The sequence below is a fragment of the Lottia gigantea genome (assembly GCF_000327385.1).
Source record: "Lottia gigantea unplaced genomic scaffold LOTGIsca_11, whole genome shotgun sequence".
NCBI lineage: Eukaryota > Metazoa > Mollusca > Gastropoda > Lottiidae > Lottia > Lottia gigantea.
The window spans coordinates 2918713-2940805 of record NW_008707001.1 but is presented as its reverse complement, the minus strand read 5'-3'; the positions used below and the strand labels follow the sequence as shown (position 1 = coordinate 2940805).

The window sequence follows — 22093 nt, the reverse complement described above, 5'->3', positions numbered from 1 at the left end:
GTTTGAGACGATGGTGAGATCGTGTTTATCAAACAAACACGACCAATTGTGTAACATGATACTCTTAATGATATTTTCGGCCTGGTATGGTCACTTCAGTTGCCACCAAGTAGCCGCCATCTTTGTATATCTATTTTAGCCAATCAAATGCCCAGTATTCTAGTGTCGATGGTCTGGTTTTACCGCCAAGAAAAACAGACGACTGTCCAAATCTTCAACACAAACAAACAATAAACAAACCGACCGGTAATCAGTTATTGATCTTCACAGTCATTTTGTTCCGTTGTCAAGTCGCCATTTTGGTTTTTATGAATCACTATTGTTTAAAGATTTTGTCACCGTCCGTCCAAAATGAATCCCCTCTAGGCTTTATGCTTAAATAATGGTGTCGATGGGTCGGTTGAAAGATTTGGAGAATTGAAACACTGCAAATCAATGTTGTTTTTGTAAGAATCCTATGAAAGTATGTCACATCACCCAATCGGAAAGACGATTTTCGCGATTCTTGCACCATTTGCAAATTCAAAATCAAACAATAAACAATATGTTGACAGCAGTTGAATTCCTGCCAAGGTTATCATCATGGAATGTGTTCGTGAATAAACACCAACCTTTATGTCATTATTAACATGCCAAGATAAATTTACCCTGCGTTTGAAAAGTCTGAAATGTAAAGCGTATATCTATATACTTTGGTATTTGATAGGATTCAATATTGAACTGGATGCAAACAATTTCTTAGAATTTACACCGTTTTAACAGAAATTCAAACAACACAATAACATCAGCTATATGCATACTCATAGGAGAAAGAATATGAAAAGGCGATCAAATTTCTCGAGCTATTGGTATTTTCTATTTCCATTCCAACTATCATGCAGATATTATTATTTTATTAAAACCACCCAACCCTCAAATTATTCTCCAGGATCTCCTGCTATATTGACTGTCCAATTGAATTGTAAAGAATTATACTAAACTTTGGGTTTCGGGGCCAATTTCTATCAAAAGTTTGTGGTTCCTGTAAGTCTAGAAATTTTAACCATCACTATTGCAAAAGCTGTCTATGGTTGAAAATTTGAATGGTATCAATGTCCATGATAAAGTCTACATTTTAACTATGTGCACTAATCGCAAAATATGCTTTATCACATAAGGACTTAGTGGCCCCATAAAACGCCTAGTTTTAGTGGAAATACAGGAACCACAGACGTCTGATTGAAATTTGGAATGGCGGAAACTGATGCTATCAGTGTCCTCGATACACACAAAAAATTCGAAAACCTCTTTACTATGCCTTTAATTTCAAACATGCAATTAGAATGTTTTATGAGCATTTAGTTATTTATTTCAGACATGATATGCTTTACACACATAAAATTGAAATGCTAAAGTAAGAAAAAAAAGCGACCGAGTTTCATTACATCCCCTTGGATTTCTCTGTTACAGCTCTATGAAACAACAAATTTATAAAAATTTTCTATCCATTTCAGACATGATACCCACAGTAATGTCGTGATACAGTACTAGATACAAATCAACATGGCGTCGTGTAACTTATATTCACTGTTATTGTTTTACAGTTTCTTACAATTGGGTAAGTTGGTGATTATGGTTAAGATCTAACTTAAATATGATCGGTAAAAAGGAATAGCGCACCTGTCCCTTGAACGCTCGAAGACAGAATTCTGTATCCATTTCCGTTTTCATGTAGCGATGCAGTAAACAACCCTTTAAAACCTTGATATTCCATATTTTCCAGTATACAGCCAATGTGAGGGGAATCCACCACGAAATATTAAAAGAGTTTTAGAGACAGACGAACCAGGTACGTATCAATTATTCGAGAATTATTCAAAATGGTCTATTCTTTAATCTTTATCTGAAACTGTCAAAGTATAAGATGTCAATTGCTTTTATTATTTTATCATAAATTATCCAAATCTGTACAGAGGCAATATTTCGTAATTGTTTTGTCTGCTTGCCCAAATGCTCGACAAACAAATAAATAAAACCCGTTTTATTGCAGGCTACTATCTATTCAATTTAACATCTAATAATGACGAGTGGTCGTTTGATATAATAACACCATCTACCAGCGACGATTTCTTCAGATCCTATTTTAATTTCTACCAGCATAATGATACCTATATATTCTCAGTCAATAAAACACTGGATCTTGAAGATATTTATGAACAAACGGTGAGTACGAGGATGTATATTGAGATTTATTAGAGGGTGTAATAAGAGTCGATTGGACATTAACCCTTAATACAAAAGCCGTAGACTTTTTAATTTCTTGATTTAGTTCTTGACTAATTAGATCATTAAAGGGATTGTAAAAAAGGTTTAAGTTTGTCGGGTACAAAAACCTTTTTACAATCCCTTTAAGACAAATTATATAGAAGCAATTTTAGCGAATTTGCTAAAACACAGAATTTCCTCCATTGTTTGGCCATTGTATGTCCATCTCATGTTGTTACAATGGTGGATTATGCTAATAAATCAAGTTAAAGAAACGATGCTCGCCTATCAGATTAGCTTTTTAAATATAGTTTTTTACTTTTACAGAGAATTTTACTAACGAGTTTTACGTTCAAGTTTTACTGTACGATTAATAATCGACAAACTCAGGTAAGGTCATAATTGGTTAATTTTTTTTTAGATATTTATCTGATAAAATTTTATATTTATAGATCTCATAAAAAAAAGCTATGCTAATAGTTGTAACTAAACTGAAAAAAAAAAATTTCCAAAACACAGCCGTATCATTATCTTTTGATGTTGAACACGGATCAAAATACTGACCAAATACTGTTTCATTTCTATTGTAGAATTATGACTATTTTCTAAGAGTTTTGGAAGTGAACGAGTTTCCACCTAATTTCATCAACCCACCATTCATAAGAAACATCACCGAGGTAAGACAGTCTTATTTTATCCACTCCAGATCATCTGAGATGTTGTGAAAATAGCTGCATTTCTGTCTTGTTGTAATTGTTAGATGATCATAAAGAGAATGTGTATCGTGCATACTGATAGCATCGAATTGCACCATTCAATTTTTGAATCAGACATCTGTGGTTCTTGTAATGACGTCGCTATTGCAAAGGTCCCTATATATCTATAGCAATTTTTGCAATAGTATCCACGATACACGTAAAAAGTTTAGAAAGCCCCTTCAGATGCTTGAAAGACGAACGGTATCACTGAAAGCAGCGTAAATGTGACGTGCTAATCGCCGAATGGACTTGAGTCAGGCAAAGATATAGCAATGTATTAGATATATACATATATATTCCAGGACGCTATGATCTCAACAGAACTTATCAAACTGAGTCTTCATGCCGAGGATAAAGACGTCAACCAAACCATGGATGAAATACAGGGATTTAGAATATATGATTATATATCTCCACAGGTAAAAACATCTCTAGTGATGAGTACCATCGACCACTGGAGATCAGTGGCGTGTCTAGGACAAATTAGTTGAGGGGGCCGAGCAGGGACCACAACATTTTCCAAGGGGACCACGGGCTACGCTTTCATTGTGTAAACCATGTATTCAATTGAATTTTAATCCATGTCTATTGGCCCTTAACATAGTTACAGGATGTGATTCAGTAAAACTACCAGATGATGATACTTTCTTTGAGTGTGTTTTAGGTTTTTAATATCATTTCTTGGCTGATTTGTTGGGTCAGACATAAATTGATCTGATTGTATCTCAGATGTTAACTTATATAGTAGTGACGGAACGTCTTGCTTGTACGGATTTTTTTTCAATATTATATATTATGGTTACTAGCTGGATGGTCAAGGAAAGTTCCACATGCCGAAATCACAAGATGGTTTGATCCAATTAAAAGCGACTTTAGATTATGATACGATGGTAGAGAAGTTTTATATTCTGAATGTGTCAGTTCAGGTACGCAATATACTGAATTAATAATCTACAAATTTTAGCAGTGGCGGAGCAGAGGGTTCCGCCCGACTCGCAGCCCCGAACGCAAGTTTTTCAGGCATGACTCTCATAACTAGGTTAGAAATTCGGGCAACATCAGATATTTCGCACCCGCTCGGATGTAAACCTAACTCCGCCACTGAATTTCAGCACATGTGATATACCAAACCTAATACATCTGATGCAACTCGACTATGAGCCTAACTTTGTTATCTTTATTCATTAGTAGGTCAGTGTGACCTACTTTTCCTACATTTTCCTTATTTTAAAGGGAAGTATTACAAATTAAATTTGTAAGATGACATCTCGTTATAAATATCCCATTGTTTTCCAGGATCGTGGAGGTTTGACAGATTTCACCCTGATAACCGTGAATGTTCTAGACGTGGATGATCAGCCTCCTGAGTTCTATTATAAAGGCTGCCAGACTTCACCGTGTTCCATTTTCTACCAATCGTCAGTTGCTGATGATTTTACAGTAAGTCTACAATTGACTTTATTTTCGTTTAAATCTTGGTTGGTCATATTCTACTCCAGAATAAATAACATCATACCACATCGATATTAATGAATAATTGCCATTTGCTCACAATAAAATACCCTACAAGGTTCTCTACTTAGAGGCATTGTTCAAAATCAATCCACTTGTGCATTGATACAAGTTCTAATTCTTCTTAGCCTGTTTTTTGTTGTCTAAGGTCTACTGCGTGGACAGGACAAAACAGTGATTGACAATACAATGTTTGAAGTGAAAGGAGCAAAAACCTCGGTTAAAAACGAAAAAGAACGAAGTCTGTCAAGCTACCATGCTGAGCTACTGTCAGTTTTGAAAGCGAATTGGCAAATAATAATATTATATCTGATATTGTCTATTCCAGGGCCCTTTAAATGATTTATCACCTGCCCCAATATTTGCACGTGATAGAGATAGTTTGAATTACTCTATAAGATACAGTTTAGTTAACGGTGCGTTTCTGTCATTCACTCTGCCTCACAAACTCTTTAGTCTTTAATCTCCTTCTTCATGCAGATATACAGGTCAACGGACGGGATATATTGACACCTTCATTTCTAGTCAGTTGGCAAATAGCTACATATTAGTATCGCTAATGACGCGTATGGAAGACGGAAGCCCTTTATCTTCCGTGAAACTTAAGTGAAAAATTAGTATTCTGAAACTGTATTAAGTATTTCGATTTTCAATTGTTTGAATTGTTATGGTTCAATGTTAACTCCACAACAACATTTAACTCGTGGCTATTACGCGACGTGTAGCACAAATTAAGATCTGACCGCTTCCGGTAGTAATTTAATCTTAATTTTAAGTTACAATGTTCAGATATTTTCTGTTTGTTTAATTGGCTATTCCATGTCAGTCGATTTTGATTTAAGATAGAAACTTAAACTAAAATTTTATTCAAATATTGACCAGTCATTTCATCAAACTGTAAAATGTTTTTGAAGCAATATCGTTGTATACGTTAGAAAATATTGATACGCTGAACATAATCTGAATGACAAACAATTCTAGAAGTTGTATATTGATCATATTACAATTACAGCTTATGCGACATCTTAATGACTTTATAAACAAAAATAACGAAATTTTTTTATTTCTGCACTTTTGAATCAGTGTTGACGATCTACTTCAAAATTATTATTGAATTCGCTTTGGGGAAAGTTTGACTGTATATCTGCATATCAATTAGTTAACCCAGGGAATATATCCAATATACTAAATATTACTGTATTAATGGGACTTGTCTTATCATTACTTACACAATCCAAATAATATCAATCTATATGCTTATCTATATGGTTCGGTACTACTACGCATGTGCATTATGTTTAAAGGTGCTTTTGGGGTTGGATTTAACAATATATGATGAGATAGAATCTTCAGGACAGTTTATATTTTCGAAAACGTTTGAAACACATCAGTTTTGCTGAATTAAACCCAAAAATATTAACACAGAATTCAAATGTTTTTAAAACTGTAACTGAGTCTGAGGATTTTAAAACTCTAAATTTGATGGTATATGTTTGGGGTCGGTTATGTCGTAATGCTGTATTATATCTTTGCTTTGACCTGACCAGATTAGAGCTGCAATCCTCTTATTCTCCTTAACAAATCCAAATTGGTTTCATTAATACATCTGTGAAAGAGTGATTACTTGATAAAAGCGAACTCGTTCAACTGAATACGAGGATTGTGTTCTTTAAACACAAATAATAAGCCTTTGGGTTTCATTGCTTTCATACTAAAGTTTTATTGGTGCTGCTTAAATGCTTACTGTTTTGTTGAAAATGCTGCCTTATGTTAATCTGTTATTTTAATATTCCAGCTTGATATTACTCGTAACCCTGGGATCTGCCTTCTTTTCTGCTTTTTCTATTGCATATTTAGTCTCCGTACATACATTACCCTATACAGCATGTTGTTTAGTTAGATCCAGGTCCGGAGGTAAGGCACAACTAACTCGGAAGCGTCTAAAACTGGATTCTGGACGAGGACAGAGGTCTTGGTGGGTATATGAATAATGCAGCGCTGGTTTAGGCAAGATATTCTATTGGTGGCATAATATGTCCACAATATACTGCTTTTGGAGTTTGGCTGACAATTTGGGGTTTTTACTGCTAAAATAGAAGTGACTGTGACAGTGTTGCTACCATGGCTATCTATCTTGTAAGATGTGTTGCTAAATGTTGTAATTTGAAGCACCCCACGGTAAGACAATCAGACAAACAAAGGACCATTATTATCTCCACATGGTTTGTATTAATATTTGATTCTGGTTTTTAAGAATTTTTATTTTTATCATCGGTGATCAACGAGGTATGGTAAGTGTAACTTTATTTAATAATTTTGAATTTATTGAGCCGAATTTATTCACGACTTCATCCATCAGTGATATTTTGCAGTAGATATCAGTATTGTTGTCTTTCTACTAGCTTGACATTGTGAAGATGGGATGTTTTTGTGCACAACGTTTCTATAATTTACATTGTTATTATAGGTGGGTCATGTAAATAGTAAAAATGTTGTTCACGAATAAACAAAGGAAAGTTTTTTTATGAACTTATGAATCATGCTTACTCTTTTCTAAACACTTTATGGTACTTCTCTTCGGAGGAATCCACTACTACACAACTATTACTCTCGATTTTGCCATACTCTGGACGAGGTTTTGATTAACGGAATTGTCCTTTGCACGGATTTTTTATGAAGTTATTAAATGTACATTGTTTATGATATACAAATTTGTTAGTTTTAAGAAAAGTTCCATTTAATCTATTTTTTATAACAAGTTAGGTAGGTATGTAATTTTAATGTAGTTATTATTATATTCTATAACACAATCTTCTCATATTCTAACCAAATATTTTATTTCTTACTTCTTTAAATCATTGTTGTTTTCTAATGTTTTATTTATATGGTTGAGTTATTGAATATTTTGTTATTTATCTCTGATAATCTCCTCCTTGGAAAATTCCCGTGTAACCACATGATTTTGCCCTTGTTTTGATTCAAAAATGGGACCGAGACTTAGTACAGTCATTACATCATATCACTAGTATGCCAAAGAGTAGTGCGTAAAAATTCAGTTTATTTTTAATTAAGATCTAAGATAGACACAAAACTTTGATGAGGACAAAATCTTGATTCCCCAAATACTTTTGCGTGTCCAGATTATAACAGTTTCAAATCTGTCGCCATTTAAGGTAACCTACCAGAAGTCAAAGACCATTTCCAGATTGATGACGTCACAGGGGTGGTATCGGTTATTAAAGACTTCCAGGATGTCGATGCCAGTAGTTTTAGTTTGACCATACAGGTACTAAATACTAAATATATATATGTTGCTCTAGTATGTATAATTCCTAAACCCACTAAGTTCTCAGCACAATTGGTTCCACGAAATCATTCTTTTTCACCATGAATTCTACTGAAAATAAAGAATTGTGAATTCCGACATCTGAGGATCAATTTATCCGCCATTAGTGCATGAGACAATCTGTATTTGTTTTTGATGTGTACGATTCATTGAAATGAATCCGCTGAAAATACTGATATATAACATTCGACTGTTAACACTGAATTGTCTGTTATTTGGGATTTCATGCCGTTAGCACTTTGGCTCATTATGCTTAACCTAAACGACCAGGTGCGATGTCTACATGAGCTCTGATCCATCCTGTACCTGTGATCAATTTTTGTGTTTTTGACAAATGAAATTTATTTTGTGCAAATGTATTCTAGGCGGAAGAAGAGTCTGTCAATCGGCGATCAACTTCCACATTCCTATGGGTGTCAATTCTTGGACGATCCACCGAATCTCAACCAACCCAGGTTGTTACCCAACTCATCACAGCCACAGACGACAGTGCGCTGAAATACGCCATGATTGCCTTAGCTATTGTGATATTCCTCATTATCATCGCCTTTATACTTAGTATAATATTTGTCCGCAAGAAATACCGGAAGCCAATTTCTCCTATTGACCTTTCACCGGCTGGAAGTGAAATGGGAACGGACGATGAAGATTTATCACTAAGCGGAAGTGACAATTGGCCCTCGCCTATTCCTCCTGGTAAACAGGAACGGATTATAGCCTCACTTCCGGAAGGACGCGGTTCGTTGCCTCCGATTCAATACGTAGAGACTGGTACACCTCCTACTAGTCACTACCAAAACAATATCACGCATGCGACTTTGCAACGGTCTGGTAAGGATAAATTGAGAAAAGACAGTCGATCCAATGACTCAAATATTTTTGACGGAACGAGAGAATATGATGGACCAGCCGAACTGGAATTTTACTTAAAGGACAAAACACTGCGACCGTTATCAGCTTCTAAACGAGAAACCGAACTGGACCCAAGGTACTGGCTAACCGTGGATAATCACTATTAGATTTGAACATCAAGTACTGACTAACATTGGACAATAACTATTACGAACTGAACCCCAAGTACTAGCAAACTGTGGATAATCACTACTGAATGGATTCGATGTTGATCCAAAGTAGCCTATGGGCAGATTGTACAGTTAATCCCTAATTGGGAAAACATCTCCCCTATCTATGCAATTTAATTGAAATTTTTCTGTGTAAAATTAACATTCAAGAAATATTGTTTGTGAAGCGGAGGAATGAGCATGTCATGTGATCTCAGGGGATAAAAATGTTTGGTTTATGCTCAATTATCGAACCGGAAATAAATATAAATGATTGACATGCGCAATCGTTTATTTTGTCCAGAAATTGAACATTGTAATGAGAAAAATATATTGTGAACTCTCTTGACAAATTGTGGACGAAGGAATATGTAAATGAATGTGAAGCGAGGGATTTAAGGCAAACAATAACAAAAGTGTGTCAGCTTCATAAAGACGAGACTTATGACTAAGTCAAAACTTCCTCATTATTGCCATGTTTCAATGTGTTGATTGGGGCACAATCACGTGAACAAAATAGTACTAGACATAAATGACAGAACGTAACTTCACTGTCTGGAGCACTGTGGGACTCTTTATTAAATGAAACAAACTAAAGTCAAACGGTAAAAGTTACTTGATAGAAATGTTTATAAACTAAAAGTGAAGGACAAAATGTTGTCAACGGGATTCTATGCTACACTACAGCATCTACTTATCGTTCTTGATAATTTAGTTTTTGTATGTACATGTATTTATAATTCTAGTAGTGTTTTCTCTGCAACAATACAATTCGTCAGTAATGTTATATTATCAGTCGTTAATCACTAAAATTTATTTTAGATTTAGCTGTATTAACCAATCATATCATATAGCACATATACAGTAATGCCGCGTTTATCCGGTTGCCTATACTGCGGAAACCTCGATATCCGCACGGCTTTTACTGGGAACGGAATATTTACTTCATAAAGATTTTATAGAATTAAAATTCTTTGAAATTGGTCCCAGTTACGCAAATTTCAAAACTTAAGTTATCCCCCATTTAAAAGATTTGAGAAATGAAAACAGAAGCCACTGCCTTATTCTATCCTGGATTTAAATTCTTATATTACTGATGATGATTTTCGAGAGGCAATGTGCCACCAAATTGTTGTATTTTACAGAGAATATTTTACAGTAATGACAAGCCCCTGTGATATGTATATTAATATAAATATAAGATTTTTCTGTTATTTTGAATAATTGTATGTATAGATCTAGTTATAACCCATGTCGCGGTGGGTGTGAAATTCCGAATTCCCGAATCATCAGAATTGACCGAATAAGCAAAAATTCCGCCAAAGGATTGTGTAATTTTGAATTCGGAAATTCAGAATATTACACCCAGCGCCCATGTCATATCTTGTAATATTCTTATGGATATATACATGTAAATGTTTATACGTCTTTATAATTGAATTATCATGCCCTTGGCAGTGTTGAAAGCCTTAAAACTCGTACCGTTATGCCGTCTTATTTTAACTCAAAAAGCCTAGACCGAAACATTTGTCTCTATATTCCAGCATCTGATAGCTATTTTGACAGATGTCGGCTAGTGTAGAGTCAGAAAACAAGGTCCTGTTAAATAATATTTGTGTAGTTCAGTCGCACCAACACTTTCTCCCTTCGTTATTTATTTCACGTCTTAGATTTTTTTTTTAAACGAAACTGATCTCGCATCAGCCATTTAAAGCTGAAGGTTCAATTGTCACAGAGTCACGTGATACTAGCAAAACGAAAGTTGTGGTGCCCAACACTAATTTACAGTAAAGGTAGTAAAGGTAATTTAATAATTTGTCAGAAAAAGCGCATCTTCGGAGGTGTGGAGAAACACTATTTTAACAGGGCCTATTTTTTCTGACTCTGCTCCAGCCGACAACTGTCAAAATATCCATCAGAGGCTAAACAAGAGGCAAATGTTTCGGACTATGAGAAGCCAAGTTTTCCGCGTTTTTTTCTTTTTTATTTATTAGTTTTTCATATATCTTATTTAAATGTTTTCTGTTGTTTTGTGTATTTGAAATTTTATTGTTTTCAAAATTATTTTTGTCTCGTAATTTACAATGTATTCGTCGTATGGTTCTTTCATGGAAATAACGCACTCGAACGTAGATCACAACCATTATGAATCTCTTGCTCGACATAATTAGTCAAATAAATTAAAAAAGCTATAAAATTTCAACCACATTCAAAGGTTTGGAAACGGCTTTATTGGTGACTTTAAGGCTTTACGTGTGGGTGTGTGTGTAATTTCATCTAACAACCATGCATACGTAGTTTCATATGTGTATGTCGTATGCCATTTATTTAAGCATTCTGGTAGATTTAATATATCTCTGAGATATAATATCTGGGTTATATCCCGAGTTACCCTTTTGTGGGTCCGTCTGTAAAAAAATCTGACGACACCTTTTTTTCGTTGCATGTTAGAAGTACAGAAAATGGATATTATTCTTTACAATTTATGTATTATATTTTTTGCCATTTTGTCTGGTGATCTATCTGTTTTTGTATATTTTGAATAATATTGCACATAAATTATTTAGAGTTATTATTCTAGCAATTCATTGCGATTATCTTATTTAAAGTTAACATTTAACGTTTCTACATGGGACATGCAACGTTTTCGATGAAGCTGAAAAGGCGTTTAGTCCTCGGAACCGTGTAACTTGTTGATAACTAAGATATTCTTAACCCACGATGAAAGTTGTGCAAAAAATATAAATATTTATTCTACAAAATCTTTATTTTATTTATTAAATGTCAACATCTAGAAACAATTTTCTATCAAATAAATGTTCCTCTCAAAGACCTCGAACAAATATGTCCATCAGTTGAATATACATGACATTACTTTCCCCAATAAGTTCTTCTGTTATGGCTATGACGTTACATCTGAAGAAATATATCAGTCATAAGAGATAGGAATAACAACAGTAATGGTTTCCAATACCAAATTATATACAAAATTTAAAAAAACAGAAAGGGTAGCTTTACCAATAATGGGTGGATATTAACATTTGTTAATGTGATATAACTCTTGTAAAAAAAAGATCAGTTCCAAAGGAAACTAGTAGCCTTAGGGCCTATATGTAAAGCATGGGGAAAACCAAAATTTAAAGATTATCAAGATTAAGCATCAATTTGTCGCAAACGTTTAGTAAAATTAGTTGATCTGTCCTTTGTGTTCTATGGCCCTTGCTCAATGTCCATATTAGGTAAGGTGATTCTCGGTATTGATTTCATAGCGTTGATCTGATTTGTGGAAAATCCAGTCCCGAACGATGAGCTGAGTTGAGAGCCATACAGAGAGTCATATGGATTCAGGACGCCTTTCTCTTCTCTCGCCGGAGTTACGCTTCGTTCTATTGATTTCTCTTTATTTATCTTCCGGATTCTTAAAAAAAAAACAAGATAGCTTGCTAGGCAAGATAGGTAAGTATACGCCCACTGGCTGCGAAGGGGCTCCCCCCCTTTGGCTCCGCCACTGAATGCTGCCCCCTAAGGTTAATCTTCAACATTCCTTATCAGCTTCACGCCTAGTGTTTATAGAAATCTTTCATTCAGGTTCACAGTAAATATTTGTCCCTGTTGTAAAAGGCATCCTCACGAATTTCATAAACCCTGACTTGCAATGTAAGATGTTTAAAATGACCCGAATTTCATAAACCCTGACTCGCAATGTTTAAAATTACCCGACACCTCACCATGTTTATTGAGGGGTATATTAAATTATGGTCCTTACCGAAAGTACATACAGCCAGCTACTATTAAAAGGATAAGTAAGAGCAACGCCATGCTTCCACCTATAGCTGTGCCTAGTAACGGAGTCAATTCCTGTCGACTTTCTGCAACAAGAAACAGAATAATATGATCATGATTATTGAATCAGACCAAGAAATAAGCAATGCAAAATGTCAGGGTGTATATGGAATCCGATCGAGGTAACGTCATATCTTTCTGTGCCTTATTTGGCTAAAAAGGCACAGACTGTACAACAATCCTACCTATTGAAGTTGGTGGAATTTCTTACAAATATCTATGTAGCTCAGGGTTTTCAGTCCGGGGGGGGTAATTTTTACATTTTTGGGACGTAATGAGGTGCGTTGCTTTCTAAAATAACTTTTTTGGACAATCACAATTTAAGTTGTTCTATTCAGTCAGGCTGTATTTTCCGAGATGAAAAAGATTGCAGGGAAAACCTAAGAGAAAATCATGAAATGGTAAGGATTTAATGGAGGAAGGGGGTCATGTGATCGATCAAGGATCCTGAAGAGTAAAAGAAAGAAAACGGTTGAAAACCACTGATGTGGCCGGTCATTTCAGATTTCAGAGACTATTTAGCTAAACAACTATACATGAACTAGATCTTTCAAAATTTGAATAAAAAGTCATACTGATCAGTCAATTAGTCTGTAATTACCTTTCTTCTGTTCACACTTATCTCCCTCGTAAGCCACAGGACAGTCACAAACTAACTCGCCACCACTAGTTTTACAAGTTCCACCGTTTAAACAATATCCAGTATTCAAGTCACAAGGTACTAAAGGAAGACAAAGACAGTTCATTTCATAATACCAAAATATAATTATTAGCTATATACACGATGACGCAGTGGTGCCAATTCCCAATAATTTTCTCTTGAATAAAAAGCCATAGTAATAGTAATTCCTTACCACGAACGAAAGTTGAGCCACGCGTTTGAGTCATTGTGAGCCACAAGTGAAATATTGGAAAAACTGTACTTACGAAGACAGTCGGATTCCGAAACTGAACCTGTAGAGACAGTACTTTTATTTTCCGCACATTTTATACACCACATTTGTTTGGTTGAAGGTTGATAATATCCTCGTTTACATTCAACACATTTAAAATCAACTTTATCATAATATGTTCCAGCAGGACAATCAACTACAATGTAAATATAATGTTACAGCAGGACAATCAACTACAATGTAAATATAATGTTACAGCAGGACAATCAACTACAATGTAAATATACTGTTTCAGCAGGACAATCAACTACAATGTAAATATAATGTTACAGCAGGACAACCAACTACAATGTAAATATAATGTTACAGCAGGACAATCAACTACAATGTAAATATAATGTTACAGCAGGACAATCAACTACAATGTAAATATACTGTTTCAGCAGGACAATCAACTACAATGTAAATATACTGTTCCAGCAGGACAACCAACTACAATGTAAATATAATGTTACAGCAGGACAATCAACTACAATGTAAATATAATGTTACAGCAGGACAATTAACTACAATGTAAATATAATGTTCCAGCAGGACAATTAACTACAATGTAAATATAATGTTACAGCAGGACAATCAACTACAATGTAAATATAATGTTCCAGCAGGACAATCAACTACAATGTAAATATAATGTTACAGCAGGACAATCAACTACAATGTAAATATAATGTTCCAGCAGGACAACCAACTACAATGTAAATATAATGTTACAGCAGGACAATCAACTACAATGTAAATATAATGTTACAGCAGGACAATCAACTACAATGTAAATATAATGTTCCAGCAGGACAACCAACTACAATGTAAATATAATGTTACAGCAGGACAATCAACTACAATGTAAATATAATGTTACAGCAGGACAATCAACTACAATGTAAATATAATGTTACAGCAGGACAATCAACTACAATGTAAATATACTGTTTCAGCAGGACAATCAACTACAATGTAAATATAATGTTCCAGCAGGACAATTAACTACAATGTAAATATAATGTTACAGCAGGACAATCAACTACAATGTAAATATAATGTTACAGCAGGACAATCAACTACAATGTTACAATGCTACTTCGTAACATGTACATTTTCTCATTTACCATCAACTTCATCGTAAGAACTTTGTCAGAAAGTATCGCATACTATTGAAATAAAAATTATTTACTTACCACAGGTTTCGTTATCTGCTGGTCGTTCTTGACCTTCCTCACAAGCAGGGGCCTTGGTCAAAGTAAAACCATTTAACGAGACACCATTTTCTCTCTACAGGAAAATGACTGTTAGTACAGTGTCAGGGAAATACTACCATTAGTTTTAATAAATGATACAAGTAAAGTTTTTCTAAACAGATTCAGAAAGTGTTGTCGTCCGGATCCTTCAAGTGAAACCTGAATGACACTGACTTATAGAAACTGTTGTGAACTAATAGCTCACGGATTCCGACAACTGAGGTCGGCAACAAATTTTGGCTCGAAAATATAACATGAGCAATTGACCATTCAGGTCGAATTAACCTAGCAATTGGATGTGGCAAATTGCTAGCAGACAATGAAAATCAAGTTGCTCTCAGATTGTGCCAGTCGCAAGGCATTATCGATAACTTAATCACTAGTTGTTTCAACTGAGACAAGCTGACTAATTATTATTTGCTAGATCCAAACATCGTGATTCAGACTTACCAATCTTTCGTCAATCAGTTTTCTATCGTACAGAGCTTCATCTAGAACTTTTTCTGTTTCTCTTGTTGCCGTTGAGGACGAAACGTCTAATCTGAAAGCAGAAATAATATCGAACTCTTTTTAAAGTTTTAAGAATAAACGAGCTTCTATGTACGGATGCCATGTGGGCATGATTCATTTCTTTTATTCTCTAGATTAAGGAATAATCTACATTGTTGTCATCCTGAAGTCATCTTCAATTCAATACTGTTCTTTTTCTGTTGTTTATCCCGCGGCGGAAGAAGGAAATTAGCGGATTGCACCTGCGCACGTATAGTTCCGAATTGACTTATTACTAAAGCAGGTGTCGCAAATTAAGCTTCAGATATAATACCTGACGATTACATTCGTTACATTTACTGTTTTCTCTCTGAGCGACCATGGGCCATCGCAATTCCTTTCAATTACAACAACGTAGAAACAAGGCCAACCGAGAATAAGTTAAATCATTGTTTAACCCGTGGTCTATTCGCGGATATAGTGTAATATTATTATTGCCATTCTGACGAATATTTCACAGAACTAAAAAGAACTTACGGAACATCTCTGACGACGGTAGTTGATTCAGCCAATTTTAGATAATTACGACCACGTTTGTTACGACCTGAAGGCAATTCTGAGCAGACTTGTACAGTTGTATCGACATTAGTACAGTCCACCTTACTACAGATACCTGGATAAATCATAGCTTGAGCCTGAATAGCTTCTTGCAGTATTGTCCTCAAGACACCACGTATTTGACCAATATTGCCATTGCAGAAGTATGAATCCCCGTAAAAGAATGCAAACATGACAAACGTTGTTCGGGCAGTACCTGGTGTCTCCTTTACTGAAAAATAATAATTTTAAGTTCCATTTAAAAGATAATGAAATGAAAGGATAGCAATAATTCCATTTTAGACCAGCCAATTATTTAAAGGTATAGTTAACAATAAGTAAACTCCGTTTTTAAAACAATGCTAGGCTGATGTATTGAATACATAGAAGTTAATCGCAAATTATAGAAATCCTTCGCGTACAATTTACAGCTTTTGAAAATACGGAACGGAAATGTGTGGATAAACGAGGTTCCGCTGTGATTAGCATTATCTCCCAGGACGTTAAGTCCCGAGAGGAGAAGGTGCTGCGTGAAGACTTTGATAAAATAATCTTTGGTACTTACCGTGGGACGTAACACACGATGTACTTCTGCTTTGTATCGTGGTCTGACCTTCTGGACATTTTTCACAATAAGGCATAGTATCATCTTTATAATGACCGATTGGACACTCTCTACATTCATCATACTCCACATAATACTGTATCCCAGGATCACATTTACCTAGAGCATTAAAATCACACAAGGAAGTACGTACGGCTAAACAACCCGAATTAAGATTGTAAACCGTCGGCTAGTACTAATCAATACATAGCTTATTACCCACTTCCAAAATTTGATAGTCCCTTTTTGTTTGTTTTGAATTATCTTAATATTCAGTTTTTTTGTGTAACATAAATACCATAGACCAGGGAAATCATGATAAATCGCAGAAAAACAAATATAACTCAGTTACATTATCAGGATTATAGTGCAGTATGGCTATCAGAATGTTAAAGTTCTGTATGGCTATCAGAATGTTATAGTGCAGTATGTCTATCAGAATGTTATAGTGTGGTATGGCTATCAGGATGTTTTAGTGTGATATGGCTTTCAGAATGTTATAGTGTAGTGTGGCTATCAGAATGTTAAAGTGCGATATGGCTATCAGAATGTTATAGTGCAGTATGTCTATCAGAATGTTAAAGTTCTGTATGGCTATCAGAATGTTGTAGTGTGGTATGGCTATCAGAATGTTATAGTGCGGTATGGCTATCAGAATGTTGTAGTGTGGTATGGCTATCAGAATGTTATAGTGCGGTATGGCTATCAGAATATTATAGTGCAGAATGGCTATAAGGATGTTTTAGTGTGGTATGGCCATCAGATTGTTATAGTGCAGTATGGCTATCAGAATGTTCTAGTGCAGTATGGCTATCAGAATGTTATAGTGCGATATGGCTATCAGAATGTTATAGTGCGATATGACATCAGAATGTTAAAGTGCGATATGGCTATCAGAATATTATAGTGCAGAATGGCTATAAGGATGTTTTAGTGTGGTATGGCCATCAGAGTGTTATAGTGTAGTATGGCTATCAGAATGTTCTAGTGCAGTATGGCTATCAGTATGTTTTAGTGCGATATGGCTATTAGTATGTTATAGTGCAATATGGCTATCAGAATGTTATAGTGCAGTGTGGCTATCAGAATGCTATATTGCAGTATGGCTATCAGATTGTTATAGTGCAGTATGTCCATCAGAATGTTATAGTGCAGTATGGCTATCAGAATGTTATAGTGCAGTACGGCTATCTGAATGTTGTATTGCTCGTCATTACTAAAGTTTCTTTGTAAAGCAAATCTTGTAAAAAATCGGTCAAAACAACCTACCAACACACATGTTCCGATCGGTAACACCTTTTACTAAGGTGGTTTTTGTCGGTTGACATTGCCTACAACTGTCCTGAGATACTTCCTCTTGGTATGTTCCTATTGGACATGGAACACAAGCATCCAATACTTGTTTATGTCCTTTCTTACAAGCCTCTACAATTTAAACACACTGTATTAATGGACACGTTCACACCTGATCGGTCAATCTTCGCTTACCGTCGACATATGAACTAGTTGCACAGCTGCGACGAAGATGGCCTAGAACATTACCCCGCTTACTTTAACAGAGTCTTCATTTGCTATTGAATCTGATTGGTTGTAAATCTACGTACGTTTGTTGCGGAAATCATTAAATAAATTCAACAACCGCAGATAAAAATATCAAATTTAAACTGAGAGATACACGTATACAGTGGTTGCAACTTTGTTTCCGTTGTAAACCATTCGTTTGGAATCATACCACTAAAGTATTCTGCTTAATTAATGATTGTATAAGCATAAAACCCATATTGCCTATTACTTAACGCATGTGTTCATCTGCTCCTTGACAAAAGCCAACATTGCTATCTGTGTATCAATAACCCAATTTGTCTTAACTTATCTGACCTCTCATCTAAATCGGGTACATTTGACTATGGTTGCATGGTTGATTCCGAAAAGCCTTATTAATATCCGATTACTTACACCATGATGTAGGTTGACTCATGGCACAGGAGCTAGAGCAATTCTGACCACTCACCTAGGTTACAATCTGAGGTAGATGTTGATCCTGTGTTGGCTGTAGTTGTCCCTGTTTCACATTTAGTACATTTAGTATCTAATCCACCAGTAGTAGAATATTCTCCTATCGGACACTTTTTACATTTTCTGACATCTTTATCCAAAAACTCGCCAGGTTTACAGATTGCTACAAAATAGCATATCAGTCATGTTAACATACGTATATGTAGCAGTGTTATAATAGGTGAGTCTATACTGAATGAAAGAGTCTAATTATTAGATCTTATTGTCCTGTTATCACCTGTCAGGTACTTGAAAAGTAATACCATGTGTGGGCTACTTACTAAAGTAAATGGGGCGGTACTAAAACAGGTTATACACGGATTTCTTTAATCAAACACATTCATTTAAGGTTCTGTCGAGTGGCGGAGCCAGGTTTACTCGAGAGAGGGGCGAGGGGGCGAGATATCTGAGATTGCCCGAATCTTTAACCTAGCTATGAGATTTTTGCGAGAAAACTTGCTTTCGGGGATGCGAGGAGGCGGCCTCCATTAATTGTGTATTGGGAAGGGGAATAACAATAGACAGAATCTAGTCCGTCAATGGGCGGACGCAGCATATAAACAACGTATCTACAGAATGACATAAAGTATCGATTCCAATGCTCTAACCGACTGTGCCACAGTCCGTCCCTATGACACAAAATTAGTCAAAACAACATAAGCATGTTGAGTTTCACTAAAACTAGTTGATTTCTACCAGTGACGGCTCTTACTTACGGAGACAGTCTGTGGCTTCCGTTGATCTGATAGCTTCAGTTACCTCCCCCTGATTACATAGTTCACAAGTAGTTTGACCAACTTGACTTTGATAAGTATTTTTATCACATGGTGTACAAACATCACGATCTGTTATTTTACGATATTCACCAACAGGACATATTACTGGAAGGGAAATATTGACCACGTAATGAATATCACAGAAAGCCTAAACATACATAAAAAAAGTTCCATATTACACTGATAGATAATGAAGTAAATTGAAGACTTGTTTAGCTTTCATAAAAATAGTACTAAACTCAATTGATAGTCACTTCAACAATGAAGATAGCTTGCCAGGCAAGGTAATATACGCCCACTGGCAGCTTTGATTTTGAATAAAAATATTTAGCAGTACAGTAACAATCACCAGTATGAAATATGCAACTTTCGCTCATACACTTCTTTTGAACTCTTTAGGGGGATACTGAATAATATTGAGTATGAGTTATTGCCCTTGTTCTTGAAAACGTGTTCAATCTGTAGCTCGTGAAAACTCTAGAAGACAAATATTCAATCTTCAGCGCGGTACTGAATAATAAAACCGAGTTTTGTCAAAATCCGACAAGAATCATGCCTTCTAGAGTTTTTACGAGCTACAAATTGAACGAGTTTTCAAGAACAAGGGCAATAACTCATACTTAATATTTTTCGATTTTTCTGATTTTCAAACGGCTTTATCCTTGGGTGATAACAAACACTCAAGCCAAGTTTCGTTAAAATCCATCAAGAATTGTGCCTTCTAGAGTGGTTACAAGCTCAAAATTGAACGCATTTTGATGAACAAGGGCAATAACTCATACTCAATATTTTTCTATTCTTCTGATTTTCAATAGGGTTCATCCTTGGGTGATTACAAACACTCACATCAAGTTTCGCCAAAATCCGTCAAGAATTGTCCCTTCTAGAATGTGAACACTTTTTCAAGAGCAAAGGGCAATAACTCATACTAAATATTTTTCAATTTTTCTGATTTTCGATAGGGTTTATCCATGGGTGATAACCAACACTCATGCCAAGTTTCGTCAAAATCCGTCCAGAATTGTGCCTTCTATAGTGTTTACGAACTAAAAATTAAACGCGTTTGAAGAACAAGGGCAATAACTAATACTAAATATTTTTCGATCTTTCTGATTTTAAATAGGGTTCATCCTTGAGTGATAACAAACACTTACACCAAGTTTCATCAAAATCCGTCATGAATTGTACCTTCTAGGTTGTTTACGATATTTCAAGAACAAGAGCAATAACTCATAATAAATATTTTTCGATTTTACTGATTTTCAATAGGGTTCATCCTTGGGTGATTAAAAACAACCATACAAAGTTTCGTCGAAATCAGTCAAGAATTGTGCCTTGTGGAGTGTTTACGAGCAATTGTGGACGATGGACGGGCGGACCGACGTACAGACGGACCGACGGACATGGGTGACGGCAAGATACGCCCCCAATTTCATGAGGGCGTATCAAAATGAAATGAATGGAGTTTTACGTCCTACTTTTCTGCACCATGTGGGCTAATGAAGACGGACAACGACATGCATGCAAGAAGGGACATTTTGCCAGGATAGCGGTATTACCTGATCTTTTCCGATTTCCTACTGTCGAGGGATCTTTAACGTGTACAGCCTGTAGCACACCAGGCCTCGGTTTATTGTCTCATCCGAACGACTAGACGCTTTTCCATGTCAGCCCTTCTTACCTGCATCACTGACAAGGAGCAATCGGGTTGAAAAATCCGAAGGTATTATCCCGACCTATGCCGGGATTGAACCCTGTACCTTCAGGTTAATAAGCAAGATAAGATGGTTCAACTATTTTCACAAAGTCGTAAATAGTTTAAAAACAAAATAAATTTTGGTCTAGAATGGAGAAATAGTTTATAAGTGATTCAGGATGGTGACCTATTTCCATAAATACTACTGTCATTCTGTACTGTAGTTTTAAATAAAATTGCTTTCTGATATTACAGTCATCACGACTAGTACTGTCATTCTCTACTGTAGTTTAATATTATATTAATTACTGATATTACAGTCATCATGACTAGTACTGTCATTCTCTACTGTAGTTTAATATTATATTACTTACTGATATTACAGTCATCACGACTAGTACTGCCATTCTCTACTGTAGTTTAATATGATATTAATTACTGATATTACAGTCATCACGACTAGTACTGTCATTCTCTACTGTAGTTTAATATGATATTACTTACTGATATTACAGTCATCACGACTAGTACTGCCATTCTCTACTGTAGTTTAATATGATATTACTTACTGATATTACAGTCATCACGACTAGTACTGTCATTCTCTACTGTAGTTTAATATGATATTAATTACTGATATTACAGTCATCACGACTAGTACTGCCATTCTCTACTGTAGTTTAATATGATATTAATTACTGATATTACAGTCATCACGACTAGTACTGTCATTCTCTACTGTAGTTTAATATGATATTACTTACTGATATTACAGTCATCACGACTAGTACTGCCATTCTCTACTGTAGTTTAATATGATATTACTTACTGATATTACAGTCATCACGACTAGTACTGTCATTCTCTACTGTAGTTTAATATGATATTACTTACTGATATTACAGTCATCACGACTAGTAC

At 35.3% G+C, this 22093-nt stretch overlaps 1 protein-coding gene across 1 annotated transcript; it reads left to right on the top strand.

The window, feature by feature from the left end:
- Positions 1-1542: 1542 nt before the first annotated feature.
- On the top strand, positions 1543-8879 carry LOTGIDRAFT_156564 (hypothetical protein; the record flags this gene model as incomplete). The annotated part of the gene is made up of 11 exons (XM_009047196.1): positions 1543-1597; positions 1763-1828; positions 2030-2202; positions 2572-2634; positions 2835-2921; positions 3305-3421; positions 3809-3928; positions 4299-4442; positions 4843-4930; positions 7688-7800; positions 8226-8879. The coding sequence occupies 11 exons, from the start codon at positions 1543-1545 to the stop codon at positions 8877-8879; spliced, it is 1680 nt and encodes a 559-aa protein (XP_009045444.1).
- Positions 8880-22093: the final 13214 nt, after the last annotated feature.